The sequence below is a fragment of the Coenobita brevimanus genome, chromosome 64 (assembly GCF_032717465.1).
Source record: "Coenobita brevimanus isolate Jiangsu-jjx chromosome 64, ASM3271746v2, whole genome shotgun sequence".
Taxonomy (NCBI): Eukaryota; Metazoa; Arthropoda; class Malacostraca; order Decapoda; family Coenobitidae; genus Coenobita; species Coenobita brevimanus.
The window spans coordinates 6,420,613-6,446,754 of record NC_137017.1 but is presented as its reverse complement, the minus strand read 5'-3'; the positions used below and the strand labels follow the sequence as shown (position 1 = coordinate 6,446,754).

Sequence of the window (26,142 nt, the reverse complement as noted above, 5' to 3'; positions counted from 1 at the left end):
CTGTAAGACTTGTGTGCGTCGGGGTTGAAGAAGGACAGATAAATACGTAAGAGTGTGTTTTAATATTTGTTTGTGTGTGCTTTCGCTATGTTTACCTGAAGTTCAGCGAGGCGTAATAAAGTGAGGTGAGCTGATGATTGTTGGTGAAGTTGGAGTGGGTACGTTTAGGTTCATGGATAGATATGTAGATGGATAGATAGATACACAGATAGATATATAGATGGATTGATAGATACATAGATAGATAACGGTGATTGTCAGATTGGCACAGAAAACATAGAGGAATTTTGTGCTTTGGCAAATTGGACGAAGAGAGAAAAAGTGGCTAAGTCTATTTGTCGCCTTCGGGAGCCTCCACTCTATGTCAAAAGCCAGAAATGAGTCATAACACGGGAACCGATGGCCCGATTGGACTGAAAACTGTTTTATTCTTCAAGTTAGAACATTTTCACGATGTCTTGCTCTAACATGAATTGCGCTACGTTGTGCCGTTATTGCTGTTACGGTAACAAAATAACAAACGGACAGACATCGGATCGTTACAATATATATTTCATCTTTGGGGTTTTGCGAGGTGAAATATAACTGTGGGGGGAGAGGGAGTTTTGTGGCAGAGGTACGTTTGGGATATGAATTAATGGATAGACAGATAGATAGATAGATAGAGAGATAGATAGATAATAGAGATATAAACAGAAAGAAATGTAATTAAACCTAGGTTTTTATTAACAGCAGGATGGATGCCATTCGTTTGCATTTTAGAGCCATTGTGTTGGTAAGCCCATTTTAGATAGATAGATAGATAGATGGACAGATAGATGTAAAGCAGAGGTTAATAATGATGCGATAATAGGTCATTTTGTTCGCTTGTTTGTGCCGTTGTACCGTACAGTATTAGTAACTATGCCCATTATATAGATAGACAGATAGATTAACAGATAGGAAAATAGATAAAATAGATCATAACCTTTACAAACCATTCAGTCTAGTGAGCAATGGCCGTCTTTTGCCTTTTTTATCACGGAGACGCGATATAATATTAACTGCATGCAAGGTTAGCCAAATATTTATCAGGCAGACTCGAGAGCTGAAGGTACAGTATATATAATGCATGGATCCGGATAAACAGCCGTACTAATTCATTTACAAGCGATTTAATATTCAGGGCATTGCTGTATAATGGGATAATCAAGCTGAGAATTATTACCATATGTATTAGCGTAACTGTAAGCCTCCTCCTTTTGTACGTCCGTTGAAATAGTGGATTGAGTTACACCATCATTCGTGGCTGTTGTTGATTGACTTGTTGGCTGAAGAGGTTGGTTGGTTGAGTGGATGGTTTTGTGTGTGTGTGTGTGTGTGTGTGTGTGTGTGTGTGTGTGTGTGTGTGTGTGTGTGCGCGTGCGTGCATGCTAGGGATATAACATTTTACGAGTGCATCCCCTAAACCTTCACATACTCTTATTTTCTTCTCCAGGTCATTTCGCCACACGTCAAAGGCCTCACACCCCAGAGAGCACTCACATCAACAGAACACCACCTTCACACCAACCCAACCACACCAGATCCCACCCACATCAACCCACTACACAAACTTTCACCCACACCAAGCAACTCACACCAACACCACCATCTACACCACCATCGCACATACACTAATCCTCCACATACCAGAGTTTAGCCAAATTGTCCTTCATCCACATCTGGTCTTACCCCATACCATCACCAGCCACTCCAGCACCATCATTCACACCCATACCAACCCGGCCACACCAGCCTACGAACTGCATCACCTCACCCAAACTCACCAACATCCCCTCACTAAACTTTATCCACCTAAACACGCCACACCAATTCCCTTCCACACTCACACCAACCCTCCCACACCCACACCAACTCCATACCACACCCACACCATGCCTCCAACACCCACACCAACCATCCCACACCAACACCAACCCTCCACACCGACACAAATTCCCTCCCACACCCACACCGACTCCCTCTCGCACCCATACCAACCTTTCCACACCAACCCTCCACACCCACACCAAACTTACTACATACACACCAGCCCCTCTAGACCCACACCATCCCTCCCACACCCACACCAACCTTCCAGCACTCACACCAACCCTTCCGCATCCTCATACCAAGGAAGTCGGTTTGACAACGGGTGAAAATAATAATGTTACCAAACTTTTGCCTCTCCCTGTTAGGTGTGGGAGAGGCGAAAGTTATGAGGCGACGGAGGAGGAGGCGGTGGTCTGTGGCTGGGAAGAGTTGGTGTGTGGTGGTGTGTGATGATTGTATAGTGGTGGTGTGGTGTAGGATAGAAATATTTAGCTGTAGATTGTGTAGCTTAGAAAGAAGATAATATGTGGTGGTGTGTGGTGAGGAAAGGTTGGTGTTTGGTGAAGAAGAGTTGGTGTGTGGTGGTGTGTGGTGAAGAAGTGTTGGTGTGTGATGGTGAAGGGTTGGTGTGTGGTGGTGTGTGGTGAAGAAGGGTTGGTGTGTGGTTGTGTATGGTGAAGAAGGGTTGGTGTGTGGTGGTGGTGTGGTGATTGTGTGTAGTGGTGCGGTGCATGATGGAAAAGAGGTGGTTGTGTATGTGTGGGTAGGAAAGAAGGTAGTGTGTGGTGTTGTGTGGTAAGGATGAGTTAGAGTATGTGGTGGCTTGTTGTGAAGAAGAGTTGATGTGTGTGGTGATTGTGTATGGTGATGTGGTGTATGATAAAATAGAGTCGGTTGAATATTTTGTAACTGGAAAAGAGGATATTGTGTGGTGATGTGTGGTGAGGAAGAGTTGTGTGGTGATGTTTGGTTATGGTGAGTGATAAAAAAAGAAAGGGATGTTTGGAAACTGTGGCTAGTAGGTGGCGTGGTGTACGAGGAGTGTGGCGAGTGGAAGGCAGGAAGAGAAATAGAATGAAAGCGAATGTCAGAAGAGTAAATACTGCCTCGTGGTGTGTGAGAGTGGTGGTGAGGAATACGATGAGAGAGAGAGAGAGAGAGAGAGAGAGAGAGAGAGAGAGAGAGAGAGAGAGAGAGAGAGAGAGAATTAGGGCTATAAAAATGAAGAAAGTGGAAAAAGACATTACCCGAACAGAGTCATTGAAACAGATCGATTGAAAAAAAAAAAAATCAAGAAACAACAGAATCCCCAAAATCCAATATAATGTTTACTTCTGCATGCTATCGACAGCTGACGATTTTCTTAGATAATAAAAATATATATGAGAAAAGGGAGGAGGAATAAAACCAGTGAAAAAGATGAAAATAATATCGTACGGCGAAAGAGAAATAGAGGAAAATTAAGGAAAAAACTTTGTGCGTCAAAAATAGCATGACAAAATATAACCTAAAAAAAAAAAAACGAAGATAAAACATAAGAAACACACTAACACTAAAGTAAAAAGCCATGAGAACTTACACACACACACACACACACACACACACACACACACACACACACACACACACACACACACACACACACACACACACACACACACACACACACACACACACACACACACACACACACACACAGAAAACAACCAGAAGACAATTTACAACACACCAAAACTAATATCGACCCCACTTTACAGGGAGCCATAAAAAAAAAACTATTACAAGTGGAAAACAAAAACAAAAATCATGTGTATTCTTTCCAATTGTGTCTGTGAAGGAAACAAACAGGAAAATTACAGTACTCTACCAAAAAATAAAATTAATGTCAACTCCATTTTTCAAGCAGCCATTCAAGAGAGAAGAAAAAATGAAAATCGCAATTGCTTTTTATTTCATGGTTGCCACATATGGATGAGTCCAGAACCGTAAAGAGAAAACAAAAAAGATGAAAAGAAATCTTAGTTGGTGTATTTTATTTCATTTTCTCTTATTTCATAGTTGCTACATAATGGAAAAGACCGGAACCGTAAAGAGGAAAAAGAGGTGAGCAGAAATCGCAGTTGGTGTTTTTTTTTTTAAGGTTGCTACATATGGAAAAGGCTGGAACCGTAAAACTGCCCACAGCCCAAGTTTTTTATTCAGAACGGGACTGTATCTTTAACGTGGACGGTGGAAGAGGGTGGTGGAGGGGAGTGGAGGTGGGGAACTAAGGGGTGGGAGGAGGTGGAGACTAGAGGAAGGAGGGGAGGAGAGGGGGAAGGTGGATGGTACAGGAGAGGTTAAAAACTGTGACAAGGTGAGACAGGAGGTGATTGGACATGGGAGCCTAACCTGTCTCTCTCTCTCACCGGCTGTCTTTTTCTTTCTTGCTTCCTGCCTGTCTGTCTATGTATTTCCTGTCCCTCACTCATACCCTCATTTCCCTGCTTTCCATTCCTTCTGTAAATCTGTCATTATCATTTTTCCTCTCCTCTCTTCTCTGTCTTTATTGTCAGTCTCCACTCCTCTCCTATGTCTTTATTCTCTCTCTCTCTCGTATCTTGTCCCTACTGATGGCTGGTGAGAGAGAGAGAGAGAGAGAGAGAGAGAGACAGACAGACAGACAGACAGAGAGAGAGAAAGTTCTGTAAGGAAAAAGAGACTCAGATTGGAGTGGCATGCAGTGAAACACACATTGCTTCTTCCTCTAGTCAAGGCTTGCTTCCCCTCCTGCCAACACCAGTGACTGGGTGGATATGAGAGAGACAGACAGACAGACAGAGACAGACAGACAGACAGACAGACAGAGACATAGACAGACAGACAGACAGACAGAGTAGGAAGTGTAGGCAAAAGGCCCTAAAGAAATAAAATACGAGAGAGAGAGAGAGAGAGAGAGAGAGAGAGAGAGAGAGAGAGAGAGAGAGAGAGAGAGAGAGAGAGAGAGCTTACACACTTTTCCTGGCCTCGATTGGTTCACAAAATTCTGTAGTGTCACGAGAGAGTTTGGATGAAAGAAAAGTATTGCATTCTCTCTCTCTCTCTCTCTTTCTCTCTCTCTCTCATGTTCACTCGTGTTTCCCGACCTGTCTTTTATTCTCACGCACGCACACTCGTAATAAACATTAATGCACACACTAGCACGAACGCACACACACATGCAGAGACAGACACGCTACTGCATACGGATGACAATTATGCACACACACAGATCAAAGCACAGACTCAGTTGGAAATGCAAACATAACCACATGCATACAGAAGTTTATACGCACACGGAACTTCGCGCGCACACACACACACACACACACACACACACACACACACACACACACACACACACACACACACACACACACACACAATCCCCTTACACACAAAAAGACACAATCCCCCAACCCATACACCCAACACATAAATGCACACACAAACCCCCCACCCCTACACACACAAACACCCCCCACAACCCCACCCCACGCAAACACAAGCATACATACAGAGGACAGAGGAGCAAGGCGAGTGAGCATATTGAGTTACAGTGTCCCAAAATATGGCCTGTGAGAGAGAGCGTAGTGGGCATGGAAAGGATTGCATAAAACAATAGATAGTAATTTTGGTTGCAACTCCAATAGGGATCTGTGAAAGCCGTCTGTCAAAGAGTGAGACCAGAGGGAGTAGTGGAGTGTGTGTGTGTGTGTGTGTGTGTGTGTGTGTGTGTGTGTGTGTGTGTGTGTGTGTGTGAGAGAGAGAGAGAGAGAGAGATGATATGTTCACTTGCATTGCTCCTCTGTCCTCTCTCCGTTTGTATGTGACTGTGTGTGTGTGTGTGTGTGTGTGTGTGTGTGTGTGTGTGTGTGTGTGTGTGTGTGTGTATAGAGGAGAGGGAATGACTGGGCTAGAGCGAGGGAAGACAGTGAAAGGAGGATGGAGGGAGGAGGATTGGCTGAAGCCGAGAGAGAAAAGGGTTAAATCAAATAGAGGGTAGTGGGGGATGGGGGTGCAGTGAGTGAGAGAGAGAGAGAGAGAGAGAGAGAGAGAGAAAGTGAAGTAGAATGAGAGACGAGGACAAGAGAGATGGATGAGGAACGGGGGTGGGGGAGTAGAGGAAGGAGAGGGAGGGAAGGAGATTGAGAGGGAGGATAGGAGGGAGGGAGGGGTAGAAAGGAGAGGGGTGAGGGGGTGTGGTCGTGTTTCTCCCTCCCCCCCTTGTTTTTGTTATTGTTTTTGCTGTGTTTTTGTCCAGTGTTCATATTGGCCATTAGTGCCAGGCGGGGAGAGAGGCCCTGATGGCACAGCGTTTGACTCATCATGGCATCACACACACACACACACACACACACACACACACACACACACACACACACACACACACACACACACACACACACACACACACACACACACACACACAATCATATCACATGTCACTCCTCACTCAATCACTCACAAAATCAACAAGGCATCCATCACTCACAATCCAGAACTCATCAGTCTTTCGTCGTATACAATAGAAAAACAACACACAATCCATTAATATCTCGGACCTTCATTTTTCACTAATTGTATCATATTTTTAACCCCTCCACTTCGATATTAATTTGTTCTTACCTACTCCAACCTATTATTATTATTATTATTTTGCTTTTAAGAATTACCTGATCATGATAGGATTAGTGAAGGTTATACTTAATGATTCTAGTTATATGGATTAAGTGTTTGGATTTCGCTAAGACAAACTTTACTGATCTACCATAAGACCTGCTGACATGTAAAAATATCCCCTCTAATAGCAGTGCACCAGTCTGGAATGAGACAGCCCTAGCATGTATTCAGTATGGACGGTGGGTGTTAGCGCCGATTTGGTGACATGTGGAAGGTCAGTGTTGTCTAAGAGGACTGCATGACCTAAGTGGACAGGCTTTTGTTCTAGGGTCAGAATGAGAGAGAGAGAGAGAGAGAGAGAGAGAGAGACCTGTCCCCAGTTTAATAATACCGTCTGGTGACCAAGAGTATAGATGACGTCCTCAGGGTGTAGGGGTTTAACAATCCATCTGTGTTACTTATATTTATGTCACTCATGGCGTAGAAATATATGATTGTCGGCCATTCCCAGCCCTAATTATGAAACCCATTTATGAAGTACAGTAATACATTTAATTTGTATTTGCTGTGACATATTTAACCTATAATTAACCCATACTGGACTGCCGATTATTATTATTATTATTATTATTATTATTATTATTATTATCATTATTACTACTACTACTATGTTATATTATGGGAACTGTAGTTAAGGGCGGGTTGGTTGTTTTTCACCCGAATTGTTATTATTATTATTATTATTATTATTATTATTATTATTATTATTATTATTATTATTATTATTATTATTATCGTAGGAGTTAAGGGTGGGTTAGTTACTTCCCTCACCCGAATGAAACCGTCTAATCGGAACAAAAGCTTACTGTACAATGTCCCACCCATTATATAAAACTTAAGCACTCCCCCCAATGTGAAGTCCCCCCCCCTTTTTTTTTTTTATCATTCTCAGCGCAGAGTACACCAATTTTTTATCGAATACACTATCCATATATCGGTATGTAACTTGCTATATTAATCCAAAGTCTATATGTAGCATTACCAAATACACCATACGTAAAAAAAAATTGCATTACAAAATTCATGCATCGCCCATCATACACAAACGTATTTCCACTCTGTTGAAATCACGTCCACACCCACGAAATAAAACTGGCTTTATTTTTTCTTTATTTTTTTCGTCACGGACAATATACGTATGGGATGGGTCGTTGGCGCTAGCACACACACACAACGATGTACAGAGGGAGAGAGAGAGACGAGTAGCTTCCCTGAGTCTGACGAATATATAGAGGAAAAATCGAAAGCATCTGAAACACGTAGCCGCAGAGGTAGGGTTTTCACTGCATTTCACCAGTTGTCAATTTTCTTCAAACGAAACTAGGGTGATTGGTAGTTCTTTGGCTGTACATTCACTTCGTCACTCAGAAAACCAATTCGCAATATTTCACTGACTAATGGAGTGAATTTTTTAAAATCGTATCTTGAACTACAAAAAAAAAAGTACATTCCTGTCACCGCTTACAAAATCTAATATCTTTTCACTTCTTCTTATGGAGTGAAATATTCTTAATCGTAACTAGAACTACAAAAAAATAAAAAATAAAAATAAAATAAAATGAAAGAAATATCGGCCATTTATCAGCAACTACAATGAACAATTTGCATTCTCTTCGTCTTTCAGAAATTAAAACTCATTCTCTTACAAATGACTGCGGTAAATAGTGAGGTGTAAATTATTTCTTTTCTCAGATTATAAAAATTCGTGTATATGTATTTATTGAACACCGACAGAGGACAATGTTTATTCCCTTCAAAACTCAGAAAAGAAAATTCATATTCGTAAAAAAGAAAAAGAAATCAGAATCATTTCACTGATACTAAGCGGTGAAGTTAAAACCATTCGCAGCTCGAACTATAAAATTCATGTCTTTATTCATTAACATTCGCTCTGTCAGTCAAGAGAAGACACATTTTCCTCATTTTCCGATTGCTATGTAGCTCTGATTCTTTTTTTTTTTTCGTCACCTGACCTGTAAAGTTCGTGTATTCGTCCCCATATACACAGAATCATTTACTTTCCCAACGTCGCTCTCACTAAAAATCGAATGCTTTTTCAATAATGGCGAAATTGTCACACTAACCACCATCACCATCAACACCACCACCACCACCAACAACAACAACAACAACACAGTAACCCTAACAATAACAACAACAAAAACAACAACACAGTAACCCTAACAATAACAACAACAACAATAACAACAGTAACAGCAACAAACAGCAACAGTCGCAAGTAAACAACACCCACATAAATAACAACAACAACAACAACAACAACAACAAGGAGCAACAATAATGGCAAAACGAAAAGCATAAAGATCAACGGTAACAAAAGCAACAGCAGTAACAAGTAAAAGCAACAAGAGACACAACAACACCAACAGTCATAAAACAGGACCAACAACAGTACACAACAACAACAACAACGGAAGCAATAACACCGAGGCGCAAAGCAACAAAAGCTCCAACGTGAGGCTAAGTAAAGTGGATTGCCTCAACAAATGCATCACACAAAGCCCCGCCATATAGTCCTTTATTCATCTGTCCCTTCATTTTATTCAATTTTGCGTCACTAGTCCTTCATTCTGCACCATTTCACGCACGCAATATGTTTTCCATTATCCCCCTCTCTCCCAACATCCACGTCCTCTCATGTCATTCATTTTTAGTCATGCATTAATTTCAAGCTCTTATACATTTGTGCCTTCACTTAATACATTCTGCGTCATTGAGCATTTATCCTACGCCATTTGATACTTTCTGCGACATTGAGCATTAATCCTACGCCATTTGATATACTATTCACAATATACCTTTCACTTTCCCCCCCACACACCGTCGTCCCGTCATACATTATGCATTTACGTATTGAATACATTCTGCGTCATTTTGCATTTCATCTTTCATGTCCTTCACTCTCCACCATTTAACGCATGCTTTAAGCTTTATACTGCTCCCCACCCCATCTCTTTCATCCATTCCATTATACATCCTGCGTCATTTATACATTTATGTTATTCAGTTATGCGTTATTTGCCCCTCATATTATTCAACGTTGTGTCACCTGTCCTTCATTCTGCATCATTTAACATAGACATTATACTTTTCACCACCCTTTCCCTGTCATTCATTTTTTTCATCAATAAATTCAATCTTTTATTCATTTTATACATTAATTTATATAACTTAGCATCACATTCCCAATTCTGCTTCATTTGACACATGTATTATACTTTCTTGTGCCACCTACCACATTTCCCTCATCCATTTCATTCATTTCATACATACTGCGTCATTCATACATTTATTTTATACAGAATTCCTTCAATTGCCCCTTATACATCCCCTGTCAGTTGCCCTTCATTCTACACCATTTGATATATGGAGGATACTTTTCACCTCCCTTTCACCCTATGTCACTCAGTCTGCTTTCTGTCATCCATCCTGGGCTGTCCCTGTCACCCCATTCCTCGTATTTCACGGGGCACCATCATTTGACACAGCGAACCGTTCGTGTCATATAGTTGGCCATTCGTGTCATTCAGTTGGTCCCTCTCCCCTCCCATCCCACCAATCATCGTCCATCCTTCTCTCTTCTATATGTTTATACTGCCCCTTTTTCCGTTCTCTTGGCTGTTTTGTTTTATGCATCCCTCTCATCCGTCTAATCATCATTCATCCCCCTCCCTTATACTGCCCCGTTTTCCATTGTGTTGGCTGTTTTGTATTTTGCTCCCCCCCTCATCCATCCAGTCATCAACCATCTCTCTCTCGTCTATAACGTGTTTATACTGCCCCACGTTCATTAAGTTGGCTGTATTGTTCTATTTACTTTTGCGGAAGTGAAAATGTTGTAGTAAAAGCGTAGACTTGTTGAGCCTGAAGGGTAGGCAACCAAGTTAAGGTATGGATGGGTTACTTTAGACATCCTGGGTTAGTTTGTATGGATGGACAGGTGAGACAGGTGAGAAACAGTAGGTGGATAGGTAGGTTTGAATTAGTCAAGGATGTGCGGTGGTGTATACAGGTATGCATGATTCAAGCGATACAGGTTAATTAGCTTATAAAACCCAATACAGTATATTAACTTCCATCCTTATCTCTTCAGTAGTTTAACCTCTTACCTCCCAATCCTTCTTTCCCTTCCTCCTCCTCCTTCCCTCCCCATTTTCTCCTCCTCTTCCAACTCGCTTCATCCTTCGCCTCCCACCCAGTATTTCTGCTTATTTCCTCCTCTTCGTCGTTGTCCCTCTACTAATTCAGCGCACACACACACACACACACACACACACACACACACACACACACACACACACACACACACACACACACACACACACACACACACACACACACACACACACACACACACACACACACACACACACACACTCATCAAATGAATAAAGTAAATATATAAACAAGGAAACAAGTATATAAAACAAATATACACTAGCCTCCTCCCTCTTCCTCTCCACACCCACCCCTTTTCTCTCCCAGCCAAATTTCCTCTCTCCACTCGACCCATCCCTCCTTCTCTCTCTCAATATTTCCTGTGCATCCTTCCCCTCGCTCACACAAATACACTCAAGCGACGTCTTCCTCCAGCCACTCCCCTTGCATCGCACCTTGAGTTATCTCCCTGATGCAGTCTTCCCCCACCAGCCCCTCTGTACACATAGAGAGAGAGAGAGAGAGAGAGAGAGAGAGAGAGAGATGCGGGAGGGGTGAGCAAAAGGTTGAGTGATGGAGAGACGAGACGGAGGGAGACAGATAGGAAGATGGAGTGGGAAAACGAGGGGTGGGGGCAGGGAAGGATGGATGAGAGAGAGAGAGAGAGAGGGGGGGGGAGAGAGAGAGAGAGAGAGAGAGAATGAAAGGTCAGATGAAAGGAGAGAAAATGGGAGGAGTCAAAGAGAGAAAGATTTAGTGAGTGTGTGGCCATTCTTAGGCTCATACCACTGCATCGTACACAGCAGTGAGGGAGGAGGGAAGGGGGAGAAGAAAATAGCAGATGGAAAAACAGAGCGAAAAAGAAGGAAAAAAAGAAGAAGAAAAATAGACAAGATAAAGGTGAAAGGGACAGAGAGAGAGAAAGAAGGGGGAAGTGTTGTTCAAAGCTTCAGTTTACTGTTTCATTTGAGGAAGAGAGGAAGGGACGCAGGGCGAGAAGGAAGGAAAAACAGCAAAGGGAGGAAAAAGAAGAATAAGAGACGAGATAAAGGTGACGAGCCTGAGGGAAAGGGGGGGGGGTTGTTCGAAGCCTCAGAACACTGCTTCATAAAAGATTAAGAGAAAGGAGGGAGAGGGAAGAATGGGAAAAGAGAAAGAGTAACGAAAGTAAAAACAAAGAGAAAAGAATAACAGACGAAATAAAGAAGAAAGAGGCAGCGAGAGAAGGAGAAAGAAAAGGGCAATTCGAAGCCTCATTCTCGTGCTTCATACGAGCCTCTCACGCGACAGAGGTAGTAAAAACCTCTCCCTGCTTTTTAAGTGCCTTTGTTAAGCTGCGGTTTCCGAGTACGTCTGTAATTCTTTGCCAAGTGTAGAAGTTAAGTTGTTTTGTTGCTGGGGAGGGGGCAGGAGATCTCTTATGGCTGGCCTGCTTAAATGTCCTTGGTTTGAGTCGGCTTTTTTTTTTTTTTTTTTTTTTTTTTTTAGCTGGTAATTTGGGAAGGTTTGTAAATGCTGAGTGCTTTGTGTGTGTGTGTGTGTGTGTGTGTGTGTGTGTGTGTGTGTGTGTGTGTGTGTGTTGACTGACTGTTTAGGGAACATGTCTGTTGGCAGGAATGCGTGGGTGTTGAGAGTTGTTGGCATGGAGGAGTGTTATTGTGTGTTGGTGGGTTGGCTTATGGTATATATGTGATGGACTTACGTGTGTTTGTAAGAGTTAGGGGGGTTGTTTGCGTGAGAGAGAGAGAGAGAGAGAGAGAGAGAGAGACGCGGGCACTTAAGGCAGCGGTGGGGTCGTATGGTGAGATAGGCTACTGTTTTATTAGCCATTGTGGTGATGGTGATCGTGATGGTGTGTGAGGTGGTGGAGAGGTCGTTTGGTGAGTGCTATAATATTACTTTCATGGGTCGTATCTCCTTGTGCTCCTAGTGTTGTAGGGATGGCGATGAGGTAGTGTGATTGCATGGTTGTATAGGGGGGGTGGAAATGTTGTGGTGTGGTAGTGGTATGGATTTAAAAAATGGGGTATAGTGGTCTTAGTATTGTGCTGATTGCGAGTTGCTGTGTGATTGTATAATTGTGTAGGTGTGAGTATAGTGTGGTGGGATAGTGGTATGGTTATGGTGGTATGGTTTAGGTGAATATGGTGTAGGGTAAGAATTTGAAAGAGAGAGGATGATGCTGAGATGTGGTGATGGTACAGTGAGTGAGGTTGTGCTTGGATTGTGTGATGATGGTGGGGGAGGGGGAGGAGTTATGCTTCTGTAGTTTGGGAGTTATGGCATGGTTTTTGTTTGGCGAGTAGGGATGTATGGTTGGGTTAGTTTGGTAGTATGCTTGTATGTTAAGTGGAATGGGGGTGCTGTAGTGTAATGGCATGATTATGTAGTAAAGTGGAATGGGGTGCAGTAGTGTTGTGGCATGATTCTGTTGTAAAGGGATGGTAGTCTGGTTGTACAGTGAAGAGGTTGGTATGTTTTTCTTATAACATTAGATATAAACTTTCTAATAACACCCCTTCTTTAAAAAATTGTTTGGGTGGTTGTGTCGCTGATGGCTTTTGATGTACTTTTTTTTTTTTTTTTACCGTAACTTGGTCAGTAATTTTAGTCGTTTTGCAGCTTATTTCACGTAGCTCTGTGACAAAAAATGCTACAACTCCACACCCATTACAAAGCTCTTCGTGACCAGCACCATTTGCAAGAGTTAATGAATTGGTACCAGTCAGTAATCAATAGAGAGAGAGAGGGCAATTTTAGGCCAAGGTAGATTAAAACAACGTAGGTAATATAATTATCTTGGGGAATTGTCGACTGTTGGCTGTTAGTGACTGCAAGATTAAAGGCAAGTAAATGAAGTGGAGGTAGTGGTGGCAGCGATATTGTGTGCCTGTGGTGATGGATGGTGATGTGTGGATCGTGTTGGGGAGAGCTGTAGTGGTGGTGGTAGTTGTGATGGTACTGGTGGTGGTGGTGGCAGTGGTGGTGGTGGTGGTGGTAGTGATGTTACTGGTGGTGGTGGTGGTTGTGGAGATGGTGGTGGTGATAACAGTGATGGTGGTGAAAGTACTCTCGGTGGTAATGTTAGTGGTGATGGTAGCGTTGTTGGTGGTAGTAGTAGTAGTGGTAGTGATGATGTGATATATAGTAATCATGAATATATGGAATAAAACGAGTTCCCTAGCCGTCATGTTGATTTTTTTGGTAATTTTGACACATTGTTGGGACTAATTACAGTCGTGTGACACATGAATGTATTTTATCTTTCACTGACAAATGGATATAGTAATGGTGATAGGAAAGAGCAGTGTTGGTGGTGATAAATCAGTTTGGAGGTAATCAGAGAGAGAGAGAGAGAGAGAGAGAGAGAGAGAGAGAGAGAGAGAGAGAGGAATACGTATATGGTGGCAAGTCATTTTGTTCCCTATAATTGTATTGGTTATTGGAAAGGCGGATGGTGTGTGATTTGATTTTAGAGAGAGAGAAAAAAAAATATGACCTCGTTTATAATATTACTCTTACTACCGTCAGAGGGGAGACCTTCTGAAGTATAAAAATGAGAAATAATCTGTATTAATATTTTTCGTATTATGGTTGTATTTCATTTTACTTTTTTCAGCTTAGGAAATACCATTGCTTGTGAAGAAGAGGCAAGAAGTATTTCCCATTTAACCCTCAAGAAAGATGTCCCCTTCTTGGTTCTTGCATCTACCAGGCTATTTTAGTCTACCAAGGAGAGATCAGTCTTAGTGAAAAGTGCGAAATTGTTTGTGACTATTGTGGTGGTGGTGATGGAGGAGGAAGAGAAGGAGGATGTGTGTGTGTCCCAAAGTGGAAGAGGAGGAAGTGAAATTAAAAGTAGTGAATATTGTGAAAGTGGAGAAGAAGGCCGTGTGTGTGTGTGTGTGTGTGTGTGTGTGTGTGTGTGTGTGTGTGTGTGTGTGTGTGTGTGTCCCAAAGTGGAAGAGGAGGAAGTGAAATTAAAAGTAGTGAATATTGTGAAAGTGGAGGAGAAGGCAGTGTGTGTGTGTGTGTGTGTGTGTGTGTGTGTGTGTGTGTGCGTGCGTGCGTGCGTGCATGCGTGCGTGATTGCTTGCGTGCGTGATTGCTTGCGTGCGTGATAGCCTCCGCATCCGAGTGGCAGGTCATCCGGATTAGAATTACTAGGGGTCTCGTCCCTCCCGCCTGAGCTACACTCGGTAATTCCACACAACTGGAGGCCATTGTGAGCCATCCTGAGCCATTGTGAGCCATCCTGAGCCATTCTGAGCCATCCTGAGAACCACTAAGCCATCTTGACCAATCCCAAGCTGCACCGTGTAATTCCAGACATTTTTAAGCAAATACCAGTAACTTCTAAGCAAATGATGTCCAATGTTAAACCCATTGATTTATGCCCATTTAGTTAGTCATAGCCATTTATTTGGTTATTTAGTTATTTGGACGCGATTCTGATCTATCCTGGGGTACGCGAAGTTATCTAAATCAATTGCAGGCAACACTGTGCAATTTCAGGGTCTTACTATGCAAATTCAGGTAGTTACAAGCAAATTTCAGCAGCTTAGTGGAATTTTGTGTGGAGTAATAACCTAATGATTTCCTTGTACGTCATTAATCCTTTTTCGTAAGTAACAGTGACGATTCTGGGCTACGGTGTGTTTTTTTCATTTTTATAAGCAATTGTCAGTAACTTGTGAGCAAGTAATATGAAGTAATAAATTGGTGTTCTTAATTGTTTTCCATAATCAATGTATGTCTGAACTATCTTGAGGACTGCTGAACTATCTAGACCAATTCCAGGCTACACTAGGCAATTACGAGCAGATTCCATTATTTTTTAATTAGTTTATGTAGAGTACAGATTTAATCACTTGTTAAACGCGTTTAATTATTGTTCTTAATTATCTGGAAGCCATTGTGATTTATTGTATGGGGTTCTAAGCAAATCTGACCAGTTCCAAACAACATTTTGTAGTTTCAGATATTTACAAGCAAATTCTCAGTAACATCTAATCAAATTATTGATGTACACCACTAATTCAATGCTGTTCTTTATCATCTGGAAGTGATGTTGAACTATCTTTACGGTCCCAAAGATGTCTTCATGATATCTTCGATGCTAAACAATTACACTAAGACACATGCATTATCATCCCTCATGTGTTGTTGTCTTTAATTAACTGCAGGGGATTCTGAGCTATCCTAAGGCACTCAAGCTGCAATATGCAAGTTCAGTAACGTCCAGACAAATAATAATAATAAAAACAATAATGATAATAAGAGTAGTAGTATTAGTAATGAAACGTTGTACTTAGAAATGTTATTGGATACTCCTCTAATTAAGTACCGTCTCATGAACCAAACATAACCACTCGGAACCACCCAGAACCACTTTGAACCCCTCTCCATCACTCTGAACCACCCCTAACGACCAGGAACGAGCCGTATGAGATGCAGGGTCAGGTCCCACAGCCTTGCACCCCCCCATCCATCCCCATAAGTCAGGGAGCTACGACCCCCCTGCAATGGATCTCGTCCCCCCCTCCAAAGTGAGAGAGGGGGCAGCGGAACGAAGTAGTAGTGGTCGTCTTTGTGTAATTCACCGGGTCGGTCAGGATCACTTGATGGTCGTGATCGTCAGCTTTTACCCTCCCGGAAGGGAGCTGAGAGCTCATATAGTCCGATCTAAGGGCAAGGCTGTGACCTTCACACACGCACACACCCGTCCCCTTGCTCCAGGAGGACAGTAACCACCCACTTCGTCAGTGAAACTTTTCGCAACCTGAGCGCGGCGCGAACTCCCGTCCACCAGTTGGCAAGCGAGAGCGTTACCACTGCACCATTGAGCGGTGTGTGTGTGTGTGTGTGTGTGTGTGTGTGTGTGTGTGTGTGTGTGTGTGTCAGGGATGGGATGGGATGGATTGGAGTGAGTGGTATGGGAAAGAGGAATAATGGGGGATGGGGGAGTTGCACCCAGAATGAAAAATGAGGAGGTAGATAAAAACGAAGAGAGAAGAGTGATGAAGGATGGACGAATGTGTTTGTTTGGGGATGAAACTTAGGAGTGGTGTGGGAAGAGGGAATGTTGAGAGAGGGATTGAATGGGGGTGGGAGTTGAGGGATGGGAGGTGCTGGGAGGTATAGAATGAATGGAGTTATGAGGAGTGTGGTGAGGTATATGTGGTGAGGATTGAAAGGCAGGGATGTGATTATTGGTGAGGAAGGGTATGTATTGAGAGAGAGAGAGAGAGAGAGAGAGAGGATGAGGTGTGACAGATGGAAGGGGCGAATGGAGTCATAAAGGCTGTGATGATGGGTGGGGTAACTGTCCAGGAATGTGTATGTGGAGAGACAATGATTGGGATGGGTGGAGCGAATGGTAAGAGGAAGGGGAGTGGTAAGGGGAAAGGTAGGGGAAAGGGAGTGGTGAGGGGAAAGGCAGTGGTGAGAAATTTGGGGAATTGTTATTAGGAGTGTAGTGTGAGGTGAAGGTTGAGTGAAAAATGAAGAATGGAAGAAAATGAATGAGTAATTCAGAAAGTGGAGGAAAAGTTGAAGGGGAGGAGAAAGATGAAAGATGTGCTGAATGAGGGAAGAGGACTGGAAGAAAGAAAATGGAAGAGAATGATGAAGTAATACAGGGATGTGTTAAATGAGAAATGAAAGAAAAGGAATGAACAGTGTACGATATGAAAGACAATGATGGAGGGATGCGAGGGATTAGGGAATGAAATTTTGGATTGGTTCGAGAGAGGATGGACATTTTTTTCTTTTGGTGGGGGGGGGGGGATTTTGCAGACTATGATGAAATGCAAAATTGAAACATGAAACAATATTGTCAATCCCTGTGGTTCTGTGCGGCGATATGAATGGAACGTGGACCTGGGAAGGGATGGGATGGGATGAGATGGGATGAGATGGGATAGGCGGAATAGGATGGGATGGGTGGTTGGTTGTGCAGAAGGCAAATTTGTGGGGTAGTAGCTTGGAGTAAAATAGAAAGTTTGAGGTTAAGATTAGATTGGATTACATTTCATTAGGGTAGGATAAGTTCGATTAGGTCAGATTGGATGGTTAGGGACGAAATGGGGTCGGTAGCTGATTTCTTGGTTGGTATTTAAGAAGGCAAAGTGATGGGGCACTTAAATGTAGCGAAATAGAAAGTCTGAGATTAGGTTAGGTTAGGTTAGAGTAGCATGGATTAGGTCAGATTGGATGGGTAGGGACGAGATGGGATGGGTGGTCGGTTTCGTGGCTGGTATTACGAAGGTCAAATTTATGGGGTACTGGAGTGGGATGGAATGGGAAGGGCAAGGTTTAGGTACAGGACGATGGCTGTTTTGAAAATTAATCGGAGGGAGCGAGTGAGAGTCTTAGTATGGATGGAATATATATACATAGGGAAAGGGGGAAGTGATGTCTGTATGTTCCCTTTGTCTGTTGCGAGGGGTATTGGCCTTGCAAATTAACCCATTCACTAACATATCTTTCACTGTTATTGGTATTTACAGACGGTATTTTGCAGTTCAGGGGGTTTTTCAGGCTTGGAGGGATTAGACTAGGTGACCTGAAGATTAACTCACTCACCACGATGTCTTCATCATATTGTTCTTGCTGTTTAAGGACGATTTTATTCAGTTTAGATGTTTTGGATTGTAGGTTTTAGATGTGACCTCATTAACCCTGCTAATTGCTTTGACCTGAACTAAATTGGGTGGTGGATGAAAGAATAAATAAGAGATGTAGTGGTGGATGAAAGAATAAATAAGAGATGTAGTGATTGAATTGAAATGCGAAGTATACTGATGAGAGAGAGAGAGAGAGAGAGAGAGAGAGAGAGAGAGAGAGAATTTTAAACTTAAAGCAACTCGCATAAATCATTCAAGTAGGGTAAGAGTTTTAGATAAGAGTTGCACTGAAGAGAATTCGCTTTATTAAGCAACCTCTCGGAATATGAACTGCCTTGATTAAGTATTTAGTGACTGTGTAGTTGAAATATTAAACCCGACAAGTATGAGAACGGAGTGGAAATAGGAAGGGAATTATCTCATTTGTAAAGGATGTGTGGAGTAGAAGAGTGAGGATGTGACAGTGTGAGGTGTGGCAGGGTGTGTGATGTGGTGGCAGTGTGTATGTGGTAGTGGGAGGTGTGGCAGTGTGAGGTGTGGTAGTGTGTGATGTGATTGTATGGTGTGGCAGTGTGTAGTGTGGTGTTGTGTGAGAATTGCTAGTGTGTGTGAGTGTGGGGGTGGGATCAATTTGAGTATTTATGTGGGTTGTGGCGTTTCCGTGGCAGTGTGTGGTGTGGCAGTATGAGATGTGGCAGTGTATGGCTTGGTGTGATTCGGTTGAGTGTAGTGTAGCAATGAGAGATGCTGTAATGTGTTTTGTGTGGCAGTGTAGGTGGTGGTAGTGTGTTGTGTGGCAGAGCGTGTTGTGGCAGTTTGAGAGTCCTGTGACAGTGAGTTGTGGCTTCGTGTGTGTGTGTGTGTGTGTGTGTGTGTGTGTGTGTGTGTGTGAGAGAGAGAGAGAGAGAGAGAGAGAGAGAGAGAGATGCCTTGTGTAATTTATAAGGCAGTGTGAAACATGGCAGTATAAGATAAAAGTGCGGGTTATCAATTAATACTGTGACCTTCCAAGCGCGCCTCTGTACGATATAATGATTAAGACTGAAGGATATTAGTCAGAAGAGGATTAGGGATGAGAAGGTGAGACGATTTCTGATGTCCAGGTAAATGGTGGTGTTAGGAAGACAGATACTTAGGTTGACTGAGGATTGAGGATCAGGGATGGGGATGAGGGATGGGTTAATGATTGAGGTTGAATGTTTGGGTGAGGGAATGTGAGGTTGGTAGATGAAGTTGAGGATAGAAATGCTGTGAAAGTTAAAGTTTGTAGGTTGAGGTGAGGTTGAGATGAGGGTGAAGTGTGGTAAGATTGAGATTTGAGGTTGAGATGTGAGATTGAGATGAGGTTGAGATGTGAGATTGAGATGAGGTTGATGTGAGGTTGAGGTGAGGTTGGAGATGTTTTGTTGAGGTGAGGTTGAGATGTGAGATTGGGGTGAAGTATAGATGTTGGGTTCAGGTTTGGTTGAGATGTTTTATTGAGGTGAGGTTGTGAAATGAGGTTGAGGTGAGGTTGAGCGCCCCCCAGCCCATTACGGCGCAATTGGGAGACCGGGAGCCATTATAACTCTTCGTTACTGCTGATTTGCCACGCTAATTGGCCCACCTTCTCACCCTAACTGCATACACTCGCTTTTTTCCCAGGCCTAATGTTTTCCTGCGATTTCTTATTGGATTCCCGGAACTTGTATCGCGGTTCCTTAATTTCCAAAGTTGGGATTTCTTTTCCATTGATCTTCTGGCGAGGGTTCGTATTCTCTTGTGTCTTGGGTTAAGGAAGCTCCCTAACACCTATTCCTTTGCGATTTATTTTTGGATGTGGCTGGGTAATATCCTTTTGTATATTATTTATGCAGCGTATGGCTGTATTGGAAGGATTTATGTGGCACAGAAGAGGACAGTTAGGTGTAATAAGCATAGTAAATCGCGTAGAAACAGGTGTTAGGGAGCTTCATCAACTCGACTGCACTAGAGTCACCGGGGAAGACAAACAGATTGTGCTAAGTCTCCCCGCAAATGTTTTCCTGGTCTATTTGCTTTTTCAGGAACTTGTATACGCGGTCGCATAATCTTCGAAGGTGTGTGTGTGTGTGTGTGTGTGTGTGTGTGTGTGTGTGTGTGTGTGTGTGTGTGTTCATCGATCTTGTGGGGTGATGGCATAGTTTTACTTGTTTTTAAATCTTGATATTTTTCCATAGTTTTATGGGGGTTAGATTTTTTTATGTATGATTTTCTTTTAGTGGCCACGTTCGTCATTTTTTTAACCTCTTCCCACAGGACGGTTTTCTCCTTATATTTTAGTAATGCTAGACGATTTTATTTAGCTTTGGGCAGAAGTTAGAAGGAAGGAGGAGAAGGACGGTGGTTGGAACCCCAAGTAATCTACATATGAAATAGTCTCCTTCACATCCTTCAACACGAGGATGTCCATTTTTATTTATGTATGTTATTTTATTGTTTCGTACCTGTTGCATCTAGTTATAATTTTCCTTTCAGTCTGTGCCTTCGCTTCGCTCTTTCATGTCCTCCTTTGACCCCACCTTATATTTGTCTTGGGGATTATATGTGCTTGCCTTCCTAATCTGCCAAGTTGTCTCTTTTCTTGCACATTTTCCATCGACTAAAATAATAATTGTTGAGTCAGTCTTAATTCTTCGTCATTTGGTGCTCACGTTCCTTTGTTTATTTTGTTATTTTTATTTTTTTAAAACTAACTTTCCTGGTGCCTTAATCTGCTGTTTTTGTTTTTCAGCTTTTTTTATTTTTTCATATTTTTACTTCTTTATTTTATTTTTTGCCTGTCAAATATGGGATGTGTGCTTCGTTCAGTTACTCCTCTCGTGCCATCTGCAGTGGATTTGTTTTTATTACTTTTGTTCTAGTTTTTATTAAATTATTTATGTATCTAACAACCATGTTTCCCAGTCCTTTCATTGTGGGTATAACTCTAGTATTCTATTCCAGCCAAGTATTCTAGTCATAGTTAAGCTGAATTTAACCATAAACTGTTTTCATTAATCCGCAGCCTTTTCATATATCCTCTTGCTTTTGTGCGTGTGTGTGTAATTTGTATCGTGTTTCTTTTATTCATCGTTTTTTTTTTTTTTGCTTAATACTCATCGTTAACTCTATCGCTCTCTAATTCCTCTGACTACCCGTAAATTGTCTTCGTTAATCCTCGTTAATCTGCAGCCCTGTTATATATCCTCCTACCTTGTGCGTGTGTAATTCGTGCCTTGTGTTTCTTTCAATTAGTGCTTGCGTCCCGCCTTGTTTACCTTTGCCTGCGCCCCCCTAACGAGAGGACTTAGATACGAGGGAACAGCTTAGTCTCCCCTCCTCTTACTCTTCTCGTTTTCTTCCGCCTCTTTCTGTTCATTCTTTTCTTCCTTTTCCCCTACTCTCCCCTCCTTGTGCTCCTACCGGTTTTCTTCCTCCTCCTCTTCTTCTTCCTCCTCCCCTTCTTCTTCCTCCATTCCTTTTTACCTCTTTCTCCTCCTTGGTTTTTATCTCTCGCGTTTTCTTCGTCTACAAACCTACTTCATCCGTAATCACCTCCTTTTCCCCTTTCTCTTTCTCTGCCCCATCTCCTCCTTTAGCTTTCTCTACCTCCTATTCTCTGTCCTCCTCCTCCTCTGTCGGTTTTTCTGTATCTGTCTGTTTATATCTGTCTATTCTGCCTATCTGTGTACGATCTATCTTATCTATCTATATCTATCTATGGATCATCCCCTACCTCATCAGTCACTTCATCTCCTCTCATTTCCTTCATTAATCAGATATCCGTATTCTCTCTCTCTCTCTCTCTCTCTCTCTCTCTCTCTCTCTCTCTCTCTCTCTCTCTCTCTCTCTCTCTCTCTCTCATTTGATTTCCCCTGGTTCTAATCTTTCTCCTTCCCCTCTCCCTCTCGTACTTTTTGGCCCACTTTCTCAGTCCTTCCTCCCTGTCTTTTCCTTCCTTTTCTGCCGTGCTCAACTTTTTTCTTTATATCTCTAGCCTTTCTTACTTTCATCTCTGTTTCTTCACTCGCTTCCTTTCCTTTCTTTCCTCGTTCTTTACCACGTTTTCCTTTCCCAGTTTATACCCTTTCTCTTTCCCCCTTCCTTTTGTTTATCCCTCCTTCCTTCCTTCCTTCCTTAATTCATTCATTCATCCTTCCTTTTTAAGCTTCATACCTGCCTACTCCCTTTTCTTCCTTCCTTTCTTCCTTCATACATCTCTTCCTCTTCCTTCCCTTCCTTCCTTTCTTTCCCGTCACTTCATAAATTCTCCTTATCTCTTGCTTATCTTCTTTATTCGTGTCTTCCATTCTCTAATTCTTTATACTCAGAAACAACTTAAGTTTTCTTCCTTTGTCTCCTGTTTTATTCTTTTTCACTTTCTTGCGCTTCCCTGTTTTTCTTTTTCGTGCATTTTTCCTTCCCTTCCTCATTCTTTTCTTCCTTCATTCTTGACATTCCATTTCCCTTTTCTTCATATTTCTCTTCCTTCTTTTCCTCCCTTTCTTCCTTTCCTTTCATTTCCTTTCTTGCTTCCTTCCTTTCTCCTTTCCCCATTTTTTTTTCATTTCCAGCCTCCCTTACATTCCCATTTCCTTCTTTTTCCCCTCACCTCACTCCCTCTTTCTTTCCTCCCTTCCCCGCCACTCCATATATCCTCCTTATCTCGTCTTATCTGCTTTATTCGTGTCTTCCATTCTCTCAACTTCCTTTACTCAGACACTTGACTTTATCTCTCGTTTCTCTTGCTTTCTTTCCTTCCTTTCATGGTTCCTAGCTTTCTTCCTTCATTCATTCATTCATACATTCCCTTTCGTTTCCCCGCCTTTCCTTCCTTCCGTCGTTCCATCCTTTCTTCCTTTCTTCGTTCCATCCTTTCTTCTCTTTCTTCTTTCTTTCTCCCCTTCCTTCTCCTTTTCTTTCCCTTCTTTGCTTCCTTCCATCCTTCCATGCATCCTTCCTTCCTTTCTTCCTTTATTCATTCATTCATTCATTCATTCCGTTTGTCCGTCCGTCCTCTCTTACTCTTCTTTCTAATTTCCCTCTCTCTCTCTCTCTCTCTCTCTCTCTCTCTCTCTCTCTCTTCCCCTTGTTGTCCTCCACACCCATGTATCTCTCTCCTTTTTTCCCCTCTTTCCCCTCTCCCCATTTCGCTGCCCATTACAACTTCTATCACCTCTCTTTCATTTTATCTTTTATTTCTCTCTTTCTGTCTTCCCTCTTATTGTCTGTTCCTGTTTTCCTTATTTCTTCGTCTATTTTTCTTGTTATTTATCGTCTTTTGTCTTAGTGTTCTTCGCATCTATGGAGTATATTTTCTATCTTTTCCCTATGCTTCCTTCCTTCCTTCCTTCTTTGCCTCCCTCCCTTCTTCCTCTTTCCCTCTCCCCTCTCTCTCTCTCTCTCTTCCTCCATTACTTACTCCCTCAGGGCTCACTAGTACCTCCCTTCTCGCCCGTTTAGGTTCTCTCTCTCTCTCTCTCTCTCTCTCTCTCTCTCTAGCAATAAACATATATATTAAAGCCAGACTGCCTATTAAGAACCATAAATTCCATGTGATTTGTTCATTCTCTCTCTCTCTCTCTCTCTCTCTCTCTCTCTCTCTCTCTCTCTCTCTCTCTCTCTCTCTCTCTCTCTCTCTCTCTCTCTCACCCACCATGCTCAAATAACAGTAAGTAATCCCTGTTATTACTCATTTAATAAAGTATTTCTGCAAAAAAGGAGCCTCTTAATTGGATGGTATTTGGGCCAGCTGGGGGAGGGCGTGGTAATGGGAGGGAAGAGGGAGAGGAAAAGGGAGGGGAAGGGAGGGAAGGAGAGACGGAAGGGGCGTTCAGATCAGAAGTGAGAGGGGATGGAAAAGGTAGAGATTGGGGAGGGAGTGAAGGGAAGAGGGAGAAGGAAAAGGGTGAGGGAGGGAGGGAAGGAGACGGAAGGGGAAAAGAGAGTAGATCGGAGGTGAGAGGGGACGGGAAAGGTTGGGAGGGGAAAGAGATTGGGAGAGGAGAGGAAGGAAGGAGAGACGGAAGGGGAAAAGAGAGTAAAGGTGAGAGGAGGTAAAAGAGGTAGGGAGGGGAGAGGACGTGAAAGGAAGAAGAAGGGAGCAGGGGAAGTTGGGTTGGAGAGAAGGAAAGGGGAGGGAATTGGGATAGGGCAAGAAGGGGATTATTGAAGGGGAGGATGGTAGGGGAAGGAAAGGAAAGAGGAAATGAGAGGGGAGGGGAGCGGAGGGGAGGAAAGGAGGAGAATTAATGGAAGGGGAGGAGGAGGAGAAAAGGGAAGGAGGGTAGAAGTGAGAGGAAGGAAGGAACAGGAAAGAGAAGAAATAGGATGGGAAAGAGGGTAGGGACGGGGAAGAGAAATGGAATGGAACAAAGTGGAGGGAGGAAGTAAAGGAAGAGGGAAGAGAAGGAAGGAAGGAAGGAGAAATGAGAAGAGAGGACAAGAGGGGAGTAAGAGAGGGGAAAGAGGGGAGAGGAAAGAGGGGAAGGGAGGGGAGAGGAAAGAGGGGAAGGGAGCGGAGAATATTGCCATTGTATCGATTCTCTCTCATTTTGTGTGTGCTTTTTTGTGGCGTATTGTTAGGGGAGGAGGTGTGTCTTTGTATAGATAGATATAGACAGATAGATACGTAGATAGATGGTGTGTGTAAATAGATATATGTCCGTGTAGATAGATATATGAAGTTTGTGTAAATAGATACATATATGATGTGTGTGTAGTTACGAAGATCGATAGGTGATATTTGTGTGTGTGTGTGTGTGTGTGTGTGTGTGTGAGAGAGAGAGAGAGAGAGAGAGAGAGAGAGAGAGAGAGAGAGAGAGAGAGATAACATAGTATATTTGCATGAATGCGTTTGATTTCAGCCAGAAATATGTGCATGCATAGTGCAGCGTATGCAATACGTGTGTGTGTGTGTGTGTGTGTGTGTGTGTGTGTGTGCTAGCATTGGCGAGTAAGATTGACAGATGGATGGATGGATGGATGAGAGAGAGAGAGAGAGAGAGAGAGAGAGAGAGAGAGAGAGAGAGGGGAATCGGACAAGCCTACACGAGAGCCTGTGTACATGCATCTCTGTATGTATGAACGTACCTGTGTCTGTGTGTGTGTGTGTGTGTGTGTGTGTGTGTATTTGTATTTGTTCATTAATGTGTGTGTGCTCGTGTGTGTAGATTAATTTACATAAGCGTGTATGTGTGCATATGGAAACGTGTATTATCCTTTTGTGTATACCAAAATTAACAGCCATGTGTACCCCTTTTCATTGGTGTGTGTGTGTGTGTGTGTGTGTGTGTGTGTGTGTGTGTGTGTGTGTGTGTGTGTGTGTGTGTGTGTACCTAAATTAACAATCATGTGTACCCGAATTCAAATTGTTCGTATGAGTGTGTATGTACCTAAATTAGCAATCATGTGTACCCGAGTTCTCATTGTGTATGTGTGTGTGTGTGTGTGTGTGTGTGTGTGTGTGTGTGTGTGTGTGTGTGTGTGTGTGTGTGTGCATGCGTGCGTGAGTGCGTGCAAATCCAGTCTCATTCCCAGGCCTTCCGCTACCCAATTCCAACCCACCCAATCGTGTTCAGTACCACCCAATCTTGCCTAATTCCCTCATAATCACCCGTCCCTAATGACTCTAATTATCGGTTTCTAATAACACAATAATCCCATCTCCCATTCGCCCTCCATATTAACGAAATCATCATCACTGCCACTTAATTTTACTGTTTATTTTTTTTTTACTTCTTTCCTCCATTCATACGCCTTCCTTCCCTCCTTCCATTCC

At 42.7% G+C, this 26,142-nt stretch overlaps 1 protein-coding gene across 1 annotated transcript in view; it reads right to left on the bottom strand.

Annotated features, from left to right (window-relative positions):
• Positions 1-14,998, bottom strand: part of LOC145404633 (limbic system-associated membrane protein-like) — a 246,638-nt gene extending 231,640 nt beyond the window's left edge. The window contains exon 1 of the mRNA XM_080276154.1: positions 14,899-14,998. Coding sequence (XP_080132280.1) covers positions 14,899-14,998 — 100 coding nt within the window. The remainder of the gene's footprint in view (positions 1-14,898) is intronic.
• Positions 14,999-26,142: the final 11,144 nt, after the last annotated feature.